The 12415-nt window shown below is 47.8% G+C and overlaps 1 protein-coding gene across 6 annotated transcripts in view; it reads right to left on the bottom strand.

The window, feature by feature from the left end:
* The window catches only part of LOC135394971 (gamma-aminobutyric acid receptor subunit beta-like), a 144188-nt gene extending 142175 nt beyond the window's left edge, over positions 1-2013 (bottom strand). For all 6 annotated transcript variants that reach the window (XM_064626101.1, XM_064626104.1, XM_064626100.1 and 3 more), the window contains exon 1: positions 973-2013. In XM_064626101.1, the coding sequence (XP_064482171.1) occupies positions 973-1061 (89 nt within the window). In that variant the 5' untranslated portion in view covers positions 1062-2013. The remainder of the gene's footprint in view (positions 1-972) is intronic.
* Between the last annotated feature and the right edge of the window lie 10402 nt (positions 2014-12415).

The raw sequence follows: 12415 nt of genomic DNA, 5'->3' as shown, positions 1-12415 counted from the left end.
ATTATTTCCCACCAGACGTCGCCCCGAGCCGTTCTACCGAAATCTTAGTAGCAAATTAAAAATATTTAGCGTTCCCTGTCACACGTATAACTTGTTTTGCTGGATTTACAAGCAACAAGCTGGTAAACTACGTCTGAAACATAACCAGGTCTGTGTGCTGCTTCAAGGTACCTTTAAACAGTGCTAAATGCAGAAAACTATGGGCACGCCACTCTCCTTACCAATCGTAAGAACTGCTTACGGCACATTCCCAGTACCACAGGCACTAACTACTGGGCGGTGATGGAACCGTGAACAGATAGCAGTGTCCGGAATGCTTCCTTCGCAGCGGTCGTTGTTACTCAACCGGTACTGCAACGCTTACTACTGGTTATGGAATATCAATAGCGCAAAAAGAATGCATACTACGTCGCTAAAGCGTAAAAAAAAGGAAAACCTAATAAAATCGTCAAGGAACAGGACATCGGCCTTGGCAAAACACTCTTGTGACTGCCGGTGAAAACGTCAGGAGCACAGCTAGTTACTACCAGGGAGGATGATTAGATAGCCCCTTGTTGATCATAAAGGAATCACCACATTTTACGAATATTCTCGAAAAGTGACCTCACGTGCAGTGGAACTTCGCACCGCGAGTTCCTTTTCCCCCCAAAACATGGCGTCACATGTGAACAGATGCTGCCACTCTCACACAGGACTGTCTCGAATAATCTTATCTCATAGGATGAGATAAGATACCCAAACAGCGCAATGTACCGAAAGTGCGATTACGTAGGTGTCAGTGGGTAGTTGCTGTTCTTGTGTTCGTCCAGAGCTACGAATGAAGTGCTGCAGTGATAAGGGCACCTGCCAATGATATCTGTATTACCCTGTGCACTGGCTTGCCTTGGGTACTCAGAGTTTAAGGCACTCGAACTTGTAGTGCATTGTGCTGCTTGTGTTTATGACGTCATCTATAGGAGGAGGAGGACTTACCCCGGCTGGAGGGCGGTTGACGAATCCTGTGACCCATAAGCGATGAAAAGGATCACCTGCAGAACGAAGGACCAGCAACCGAACGCCATATCGATGCAGACACAACGATGACTATGCAACTTCCTTTGATATGCGCTCTAGTTGAGAGGTCCCTCGCTTACGTGCAATTATATATAATTAAATATATAATACGCTCGGCGTGCAATTGATAGGATTAACGTTCAAATCACCTTCTGCGACCGGGCGGGACTGAAACATCTGCGGCTTATTATAGCTTCTTCGTGAGGTTTCGCAAGCACCTAATAACGACTTCGATATATCGAACAAAGCGTGGGTGTCGTTTCGATACAAGCTTTTTGAACAAAACGTTAAAAGCGGGTGAGTGCCTTTCCTTCGTGGGGCTGTGGGAAGTGGGCTGGCTAGTTTATCGCGACGCTGAAGAGGCGGTGATACCTTTCGCGCTTTAAATCTACGCTCATATCAATAGCCCGACGGAACGAAGGAAAGATAGAAGGAATGAAGAGAAAAGCGGTTCCCTCCTCACTATCTGGGCATCTTGAAAAGATCTCGCGTCGTCGTCAAGTCGAGTTCGATGTCTCACAGTCCTCGGAGTTGGCCGGACGACGGGATGAGGATCCGATGGCGCTGCAATCGTCCAGCTTACGTAGCAGCCAGTTCACCATACGAACACAGCATCACACTTTTTGCACTGGCGCACTGTTTTCCTTTTTTTCGGCTTCCTTACCATCGAGCAGATAGATGAGGGAGGTTTTGCCTCGGAGGAGGCCCCCAGAGTCCAGTTGGAGCAGCTGGATGGTGGCACACACTTCGGGGAGAGGGCGAGAAAAAGAAAAGGAAAAAAAGGAACACAAGAGAGAAGGCCCTTTTCTAGACTCCAGCCGCGGACCCGCTAGGTTGTATGGAGGGCCCTCGCTGCGACGCCCGGTGTCGAGCGCACCCCGACCGACGCATACCGCCACTGCAGGATTTCTGAAGGCGGAAGAGGGGGAAAGGGCACCCTCGCTCCGAGGACGTTCGCTAGGCGGCGCACTTTTCCCGTCATGGGGACAGCGCATGCGCAGTGAGTGCAGCTCTGCAAATCGATCGGGAGCGCACCATTCCACGCCGCCATTGTTGTGAGACAGCGTGGGATTTACAGATATTCTAGTCTCCTGCCTCTAAAGAGGGTGCAAGGGGAGGTTTTTGAAGACATTCTGTAGGGATGGTTTGGTCGTGGCGATGGTTGTTGAAATTCTTGTGAGTTGGAACTTGCATACGGAGGATCATACGAGCGATTTATATGAAAGGAAGAGCGAGCAACCGTTTTATAGGAAGCACCATACGTGATGACAGGGACGGACATGTGCGAGTAGGTCCTTGGTCCCGAACCGGTGGACTCGACAGGTACTCGGACACGTGACAAAACGCAACGTGGTGGCAAACTTCGAATGCAGCCTCAATTCAATCCGGAGAGCAGCTATCACGTTACGACCTATCTCAGCGGTACTCGGCGTTTGGTTGTCGATTTTCATCACCACTAGATTAGATTGGATAGCAAAACACTCGAATCCAGATCATCAACAATTCACCAGCTTCATCGCTCTTTCATCACCAAAATAATCAGCGCACGTATTGTTGTCCCAAGCTCAGGGTTGAAGCAGCCATATTTAGAACTATATTCTTCTCGCTCGTTTCCTCGCCGAAATATCACCAGCGAACTCTCGACGGATATTCCGGCGGACATCAAGCTTTCTTTAGCATGTGCTCCTACGAGTTTGAGGGTGATAAAGGCGCATTTAACTAGAACTCGATTCACACTCGAAAGAATACACAGAGGAAAGCAACGGTCCCTTCAAGAGATTGTCGAGCTCTGAATCCAGAAGAAGGCAGCATTTCTTCTCGGCGCGTTTATGGAGCAATGATGACCTCCTTTGAACGAGTCGAATTGTGACTCCCCTTTTCTCGCCCCGCTCGAAAACAGGGGAAGGTTCCCTAATGAGGTGCCGCTTTTCTGGGCGCAGTTCGACCCGTGGTTGTGTAGTCCATTGTGTAACCACTCGGGGTCGTTTAAGCTGACGGTTGGGAAACCGTGAACTGTTGGTTAGGACCAAGCAGAGTTAGGACTAGATACAATGTAGAATGTTGCTATTGTCTGTATGACTTGAGGCCCGGCACACGGAATTGAGAGCCTCTGGCCACAAACAACCGTCTAGTCGACTATACGCTTAATCTGTATTAGATCATGCTGAAGACTGGGACGTGGTATGTTGGAATCCTACTATGAGCTCTGCTGTCTGAGTTTTTCCCAGGTTTCTCCCGCAGACCTTCCGCGCGGATGTCTGCGCAGTTCCCCCCGAAGTCGGCCCACGACGCATACTAACCCTCTCTATCTCTCTCTCTTCTCCACAGATTCCTGTCGGAAGAGCTGCTTCTCGGTGCCAACATATAACCCAAAAAGATATTGCTTTCTTTTTCTGGTTAGCCCACTAGGCACCTGCAATAATTCCAGATGACGTCATACACGATCCGCTTGAACTGTCGCGCGTTTCGACCACTATCAATCATCACACTTTCGTCACACTCCAATTACCAAGAATTACCATAAGCCACCTTCGCCGCTAGCAGGACAACATTTTTTTCCCCCTTACCGTCATCGGTTAATGTTTACGCTTCACTGTATTTGCACTGAAAGCGTCATCAGTTAGCACTTGGTTTCGCTCCCATTGTTACGTAATTAAGATGAATGACGTTCAGGACGAAAATACTCAGCCGCATACGACGTTTTTTCTTCGTTTATAACGATAATGGTCAGGGCATTTATCGGTTACTTGCCGACACAATTCAGATGTTATACAGCGGTATCTGTTAACGGGAAGTTGTCGGGAAATCGCTGTGGTCGTATCCCAAATCCCTCCGCTTCTTTTCTGTCTCCTTCTGTCTTCTCCTTCTGTGTGTTCACGGTGATGCAAAACAAGTTAAAATAATCTAAAGCTAATAAAAGCAGATTTGACATACTCATTGATGGGTACGTTTTCCCGGAAAGTGTCCCTATTTTTCGGCGTTTCCTGTCCCGCTTTTGTCCCGATTTTAGTAATATTTTTGTCCCGCTAATCCCAGCTCTACACATCACCACTCACTTCACAGGTCACGAGGCAGTACTCGTCACCGTAAAGTAGTTGTACATATATCAGTGTCATACGTATATAAAAACTATGTGCACTATGTGTGTAAAAACGTCTATGTGCAGAGCACATTCTTCTCTATTGCCCACACTACCAACCTTCCCGAACCCTTCACCTTTCAGGAAGCCACAGGACTTCGATCCTTATTGTGAAGGGGCTCATTATTTACATTCCCCGCATCACCACCAGCAATGGGGTAGAGCATCGCCCCCTGGCGATGAAACTCCCCAACCATCATCCCGTAATGAAGTTGTTGTTGTTTTCAACATCCACACACACCCAGCTAGCGCTGAACTTCGCGTTACCCAATCGTAACCATCCTGCGATTTTTTTTATTTTTGTTTTTTGTTTTTCCGAAGTCCAAAGTGGAGTTGCTATAGCTGGGCTGAATTAAAGACACGGTCGCTCCGAGACCGAACAGTGTCGGCGAGCTGCGGAGAATCGGAGAACTACACGGTAGTGTGGACGCGTCGTCTGCTTTTACACGTTTATTCCGCATTCAGTGCAGTAGATGGAGCGTTTGAGAACCAAACAGTATCGTACCATCGCGGCACAAGTGATCTTCCGGTGAATATACGCAAGAATTACGGAAAAGAACCATCAACTCCGAATATCGGCCTTGCGTGTTATCCACACTAGAAAGGAGACAGTGTCACCCTCTGTAGGTCGATCTCGCAGGGAATAGAGTCATTTTATTCCTTCCGCGGACCACTGACTACGGTAAATCCCACGCACAATAGTGGCGCAGAATGACTGCTATTAGACGGAATACATGACAAGAACAGACGCCGGATGTTGAGAGTATTCCGGAATTCCCTGTCTGAAAAAACGAAAAAACGTCACTTCCTAAGAACCAATGAGGGCGTGACCTTGAGAAAAGGATTGCCGAGACCGTGCGGGCGTTTCATAGAGTTACGGGGCGCCTGGACGGCACCTTTCCTCCTCTGAGCACCGCCCTCTCACTCCTCCACTTAGGGAGTGACGTCACGTCACGCCGCCACGGAAGCAGCTCTGTTCTTTAAAATTCGCTTACTTAATAGCTAAGCACTTTTCGGACGAAAAAAATTAGCCGGGTAGATTGTCTGCCGCTGCAGAATATAGTGCACTCTTTAAAAAAAAAGGTGTACAGTAACTCCTTTTTGGGGAGTAATTGTACACTCCAAAGGGAGTGAGATATGTGGCAAGGGTGTACTCAGACTGGTAAGTTGTTGAGCTGCGTTACGAGCATAGCAGCCTTAAACAGTAGTTGACAAAAACAATTTTAACCAAAACATCATATATGATGAATTAAATGGTAACATATGATGTTTTGGTTAAAATTGTTATATGTTGATATATGTTGATATTGTTATAATTGATATATGCGGCAAGGAAAATGAGTTAAAGTACGCTCTTTTTTTTCGGAGTGTGGTATCTGTTTAATATACGAGTCTGGATGCGACCCGACCGTCCCTTTAAACGCAAAGGGTTCACGTAACGTTGTAGTCGATGAGGCAATTAATCATGGAAGACACACGCAACACAATCCTCACAACGCCCAGTTGCATACTTCACTTAAATGATGACAGCTGAAGAAAAGGCACCAGCAGAAAGTTGGTATCCCTCTTGAACGGGTCCCGCTGGGTTGAAACACACGAGAGACTGAGGTGCACACACAAAACATATATTCCATGCTGGTGCCTTTACTTTCGAACTGCCATCATTCAACAGAGGGACCAACCGGACACTTAAAGGGACTATCGCATACGTCCCGGTTGATCCTGAAACTATAGTGCCGTTTTACTCCGCGTTCATCACTGATAATAACGCCTAAATCCGACACGAATTGGTGTCGTTGTTCCTGTGAAGTTCGATGTAACACATAACAACAGCGGGCGACGCGTATTGAGAGTATACCGGGATTCCCCCTCTGGAAACGTCACCCGCACAAGGCCAATCAGTGAGCGCCCTTAGGCGCGGACGAGACCAATCTGAGAGCGGCTGGAGGGAGGAGCTTGGTCGCCTTGGCGACCGACCGACCGACCGGCCGGCCGACCGACCGACAGGCGGGCGAGCCGGAATACTAGGGGACGGCGTCTGCTCTGTGATCGGCTTGCGGGCTGTTGTTTCTGGTTAACGTCGGACGTCTTTGTACAGCTAGTAGCGTAACACAGTGTTCCACGTAACATGGTCGCGTCAGAACCCACACTGGCATTTACCGATGACTTTTCACTTAGTATACAGTGAGCCCTCGTTATTATGACCATGGCCGTTCCCGAAAATTTTGGTCATAATGCGGAATTGTCATATTAACGGGGGGATTTGCAGAGGTTTCACTGCATTGTTCCCCCGGAGTATGGTCGTAAAGCGTGTATGTCAGATTATCGGGGGTCATCGGCGGTGCAACTCCAGGTTGCACTTCCGAACAGTGAACCGGTTCGAACCGGTTAAGGGAAGTGAGTTTGGAGCAGATTACCATGGGTTAAAAGCAAGCACATTCTTACGATTCTCAAATAACACAAATGTATTTTTATTGTAGTTGTTGCCGACAAAGCAGTGGGTCACAGCAGCACTGCGTGTTACATATCTGCATTTCAGGGGGGGGGGGGATATGCTTATTAAGAAAAAGAAAGGAAAGGTCAGTCAGACGAAGGTCGGCTTGCTATTCCAAGCATTCCGGCTGCATTTCAGGTGAAACGTTACGGTAGGGTATTGTACTCTCTACGTTCACTCATCATACACGCACACCCTGTTACATCCTGCTCAGGGACAGGCCGTTATTTTCACAGCCCAAAATGAAGACTTGGTGTTGTTGGAGGACGGTAAAAGTCGCATACAAGAAAGCGTACAGCTGCTAAAAGGACGATCACAGAACTAACAAAACTGAATGAACGAATAGTTGCGGGTAGGAAATACCTCGCGCACTTGGGTTCCGGTGTTGTTTCGTTAAGTTTCGGTTTCGAATTTGTTTTGCAACGCGGCTCAATCCGGTGTGTAATACCTTAGTCAGACAGCATTTCAAATGCCAATTGCGAGAAATTGCCTTCGGCCTCTCAAATGACCTTTGTTCGGGGGCGCCTGCCAGACAGGCGGGAAAGGAGTGCTCCTCAAATGACTGCCCTCACCGGCTCCCTTTTTCGGTTTCGTTTTCCCTGTCTGCTGTGGAAATTTGAAGTTGGTCTTTGCGCCACAAATCAAGATGCAGAAACCATATGCACTTCTCTAAATAGGATCTAAATACGTTTACACAGTTTCACTCCATTATCCGCATTTTATAGGTTTTCCTACATTCAGCTGCGAAGGTAGCGAGGGTACAATGGCATAACACTGTTGTCGAGATTGCTCCTTTCTGCTCCTCAAATGTCGTTGGGGGCCTCCTTTAGCGTTGATGGTCATTTCTTAGAAAGGTCATTTGAGCTGCCGTCTGACACGGCTGTCAGAGGTCATTTTTTGCCAATGAAAATTCTCCGAAGTCCTTCAAGCATGCCGTCTGACTGGGGTATAAATCGTAGTTCCGATCTCTCACAACGCACATTACGTCTGAACCGTTTTGCGAACCGGTAACCGCCTAAATTTATTTCGGTTCAGTTCCGCTACGGTTCAACGCGACAGAAAAAATAGTTCGGTACGGTTTAGTTACGGTTTAGCGAAAAATACGGGTTTTTAGCGGTTTTCGGTTCGGGTTCAGTTTCGGTTCCGATCGCTGCCTCCCCGTCGGTCAGGTCTCATGACAGTGTACGTCGATTTTGAGCGAAAGGACTAGCAGTGGGCGCGTTAAGTGGCTGCTCCGCAGCGCGAGTGTTTGGCACTCCTACCGTTAAGGGGCTACGCCCGTACTCCGAGTTTCGTACGCGCTCTTCACGCTCCAGCTTTTGGAGGGTGCACGAAAAAGGGGTATCGTGCCCCGTCACGTGACCTCTTCCCTCCTCTCCACGAAAGCGAAGAAAGGGAGCGCAGGACGTGGAGCGGCAGCAGAGCGGAGAGAGTAAAAAAAAGAGAGAGAGAGAGGGAGAGAGAGAGGGGGACAGAGAAAGAGAGAATAATAAAAAAGAGAGAAAGGGAGAAACGGCACCACAGCGAGCGTGTTCAAGCGTCCAAGTGCCGTTTAATAGCTACTCCAGAAGCACGAAACTCGGAGCGCCCGAGAAGGAGTAAGGGAGCAGCTACTTAACGCGCCCAGTAAGAGCTCCTTGGGGTCAAATGCTCTTGCCAGACATATTTATTGCAATTATACAAAGGAGCGAACCTTCCCTTGAAGTCTCACAACGTTCGCTTTCAATAATTTGTTAAAGAATAGCCAAATTCATTCTATTTAAGCGCATTGTATCCACAACGCAGTGTTGGTTGTTTGCGTTAGCACATAGCTCATCTCACTAACGTATTGGTTCAGTGTAACACTTCATGTACATTGCAGCTCGTCATCGTTCCTGCTAGTATATACCTGTAGTACTTCTAATTAGGTGGCTATGTTGAAGCTTCGGTTCATTAAAGTGCTGAGTGGCCGTTGCGAAACAAAGATGAAAAAAAAAAATCTTATTAGCATCTCCCAGTGAAAATCGAAGGGCGTTGGGTTCAAGTCCCGCTTCTCTGAACTGCTTGTCTTCGACGTTTATTTTTTAAACTTGCCTCATTATTTGATATTTATTCCTTGCACCCTCTCCCCATCTAAACGATCATTTCATTATTCGTTATAATGGTATTCTTTATAAGAAAAACTTCGTAAAGGCCAAAATTCGTTTTATCGTCATCTGGTGCACGCAACGTGGAAAACGTTGTTCGAAGGACCGTTTCTCTCCACCTCGTGTATAAGATCTATCGACCTGTTTGCGTGAAACCAAACTTCCAGTTTGCAACTCAACACCACCGTTCTGCGACACCGCTACCGAGCTTACCTCATATGTGGAACGCTTTCGGATTGTGATGAGAGCATCCTGTTGCGCAGTAACACTGATTGCTCCGTTTCTCAGGACGGTTTTCATCACATCTCCTTGAGCCGAAACATGTCTTTTTTTTTTTTCAGGGAGTAAACAAGAAAGGCCACGTAGAAATCAATACCGTGTCTGGTTTTCATATCCCGCGCTCTAGTGGTTACGGTGAGGAAGGAAGGTGGTAGAAATAAAACACCAATAACACCGAGGATTTTCTAGGAGATGGTACAGTGCTGGACAAAAGTTTACGGAATGCGCGAGCGATGTATTTTCTCCTCGGTGCGACACCCTGGCGGCGGGCGGAAGCGGGCTCGTTCATTCGTTCAGAGGGAGGAAAGGAGTGCGCCGGTAGTGACACCAATCCAAAACACTTCGCCGGCGCATTCAAGCGATCCCGAAACTACCGCAGTGTGTCGCAACCAGCGCACTCGCCCATCCCTCTGAACGAGTGAACTGGCCCGCTTCCGCTCACCGCTAGGGTGTCGCACGGAGGAGAAAATACACCGCTCGCGCGTTCCGTAAACTTTTGTCCAGCACTGTACATCAGGAAAAAAAGAAAAAAGAAAACAAGAGAAAGAACGTCTTCTGATATAATTATGCACAGAGACACGCGCTGTAGCGTTAAGCTTCCTAAAATCATCCGTTTCCTCCGAGCCTCAGGACTCATGAACAGCCCTGCGACATCGGCACGTTGTTGTGGCCACTTTTGGCAATTTATTTTTAATAGCAAGCCGGTTGTTTGCCTGGCTAACGTTTCCTCTTTTTCGTCTTTTTTTTTGTTTTTGTTTTAGTATACATATCTCTCCCCCCCCCCCCCCCCGTTTTTACGCCTAGATATTCACTGCCGTCACTTTGGGTAAAACTCTGTACCGAATCCGGACCGAGCTAACCAAAACGTAAACTGAGCCACTTGTACAGGCACGGATTAGAACTCTGAGCACGTAGCTCGCACTCAGCGACGTGTCCCCCGCCATATCGTGTGTTGTCTTCTTCTTTTGTCTTCCACCCGAACATACGACATCCTCCAGATTTCACTCTGTTCTACGGCTTCTAACCCACAACCCGATTTGGATAAAACTAAACAAAAAAAAGATACACTGCAGTGCGCATTTTATGCGTGTGTTCCCAATCGACACTACAGAAATCCAACATCCCCCCAACATGAAAATCCTCCTCAAATCCCTGATCCGAACTGACACGAACGTCATGCCTTCTTTTCCTTTTCATTCTTAAGGGACGGACGATCGAAACATTTATGTGAACCTGGCCTCTCTTCACAATCTAATATCGAATTCTAGATATAGGAATGAACTCACTACTGTAGTGGCACATGTGACGTCTGTGGAACGCTTCATTTCGTACAAGTGCGCACCAAAGAACACCTTTCAACTGCTGGCCTTTTCAGCACATTGTGCTGCCTGCTATTCGGTGTGGGAACAAAATTTCCAAGCCGTCCCCGACTGACTAAGATGAGTTACCTGAAGCAGCCACTGCAGCCACCTACCAGGTCTTTTTATCTCTTTCTTTTTTCTTTTCTTTTTCAGCCAGCTATACAAGACGCAGCAAGTTGGCGCGTGAAAGGAAAGCGCTCTTATCAATCTCTTTGTCTGTTTCGTTTACTTTTTATCTCTTCTCCAGTTCCGCGCGTTGCTGGCGTGTCGGTGGCATTTTGCTGACTCGGTACTTTGGCGTGCTGTTCAAGGCGGGCGTACGTTTCAAGGATGAGGCATGGAACTGCTCTCGAAGCAAACACGACAGACTGGTAGGTAGAATTGTTCGCCAAAATTACCGGGGAACGTTCGTGTGGGGACAGCGTGTTGCTCGAATGTGCCGTCTGACGCTCTTTAGCTCCGTCTTCGAGGCTTCTTCTTCTTCTTCTTTTTTTTCCTTTTTTTTTGTGCCGTAGGTGTCACCTTAGCATATGACATAATTTGGGGGTACGTTCATGTAGCACAAATCACGCTTATGCGTGCAACGCAGGAGCTGTTGCCTCTCAAGTGATTGGAGCACCTTGGGACAAGATATGAAGCAAGTCGTCCTGGGTTTTCCTCAGACGCTTTCAGACATATGTCGGCACAGTTCCCCTAGAAGTCGGCCCAGGACGCACATTTCCCCAGGGCGTCAGTCGTGACGTTGCCCATATACGTGAGGCCGACAACGGCAAGCCCTTTCACCATCACCACCACCACCAAGTCGTCGAGACTGGGAGGTACCCGAGTTCGAATCCCGGTGCCCGCTGAGCTGTCTGGGGGTTTTCCCTGGGTTTTCCGACATATGTCGGCACAGTTCCCTTAGAAGTCGGCGCAGGACGCACATTCCCCCAGGGCGTCAGTCGTGACGTTGCCCACCTATGTGCTGAAGCCGACAACGCCGAGCCCTTTCACCGTCCACCACCGAGCCGAGCAAAATCATTGTCAGTCTGCAGGGGAGGAAGGCGTAAACACACGCACGAGAGCGCCCAAGCAGCAAAATGTACTGCAAGTCGAGTGCAATAGGGGTGGACGGTAGGTGGAAGGCCTTGAACAGACTGATGAAACTAAAGACATTGATAAGACACATACCGTCCACCCCTATTGCACTCGACTTTCAGTACATTGTGCTGCTTGGGCGGTTCTCGTTCAGTTTCTCAGCAATACCGTTTTCTTTTTCTCATGTGATTGGCAATGACCTTTATCACCTGTCTCGGCTCCCGTACGTGTGTATGCGCCCCCTCCCCCCCTAGAGAAAAATAGGATAGTCCGATCGGCTTCGTATCTCGTCTTAAGATGCTCGAATCACTCACACGTTTCACGTACGATAAGTCTGATTTGTGCTGTACACGCGGCTATTTTAGCCGCCTTCTTCTCTGTCGGTGTATATGCAGGGTGTCCCAGCTAAGTGTATACAGATTCTTTAAAACTATATATAACACTTTTTTTCCAAGATGAAATCAATTGCAATATAGCATATGCTGAAGGGCCCTCCCTAGGAGGGCATTGCAAAGTCCAAAAGTAATGTCTTAATTAACTTCCATTAATTAACTTGTTAATTATAAAAGCTACGAAGTTGTCCCAATGAGAACATCTCTTCTTTTCGGTCACCTGATATCGTAGCCGTTTCCAGAACAAAAATCCGTTCGATAGATCGCCCGCAAAAAATTCGTGAAGGAACGCCATTTTTTTCTTTATTGTGTTCATTGCGCTTCTTAGAAGACGCGTCTTTCCTTCATTCCCAATGTGAGAGGGAGAAAGAGCACACTATCGCCTCCTGCGTCCTGGAAAAAGATTAAAAGGAAACAGAACATGCAACCCAAGATAAGGCCAGTTCCGATAGAGTCACCCGATACATTTGTTTTTGATTTGTTTCCGCAAGTTA

Source organism: Ornithodoros turicata, chromosome 5, assembly GCF_037126465.1.
Source record: "Ornithodoros turicata isolate Travis chromosome 5, ASM3712646v1, whole genome shotgun sequence".
Lineage (NCBI taxonomy): Eukaryota > Metazoa > Arthropoda > Arachnida > Ixodida > Argasidae > Ornithodoros > Ornithodoros turicata.
Note: the sequence above shows the minus strand (reverse complement) of the source record. Positions and strands in the feature narration are given on the sequence as shown.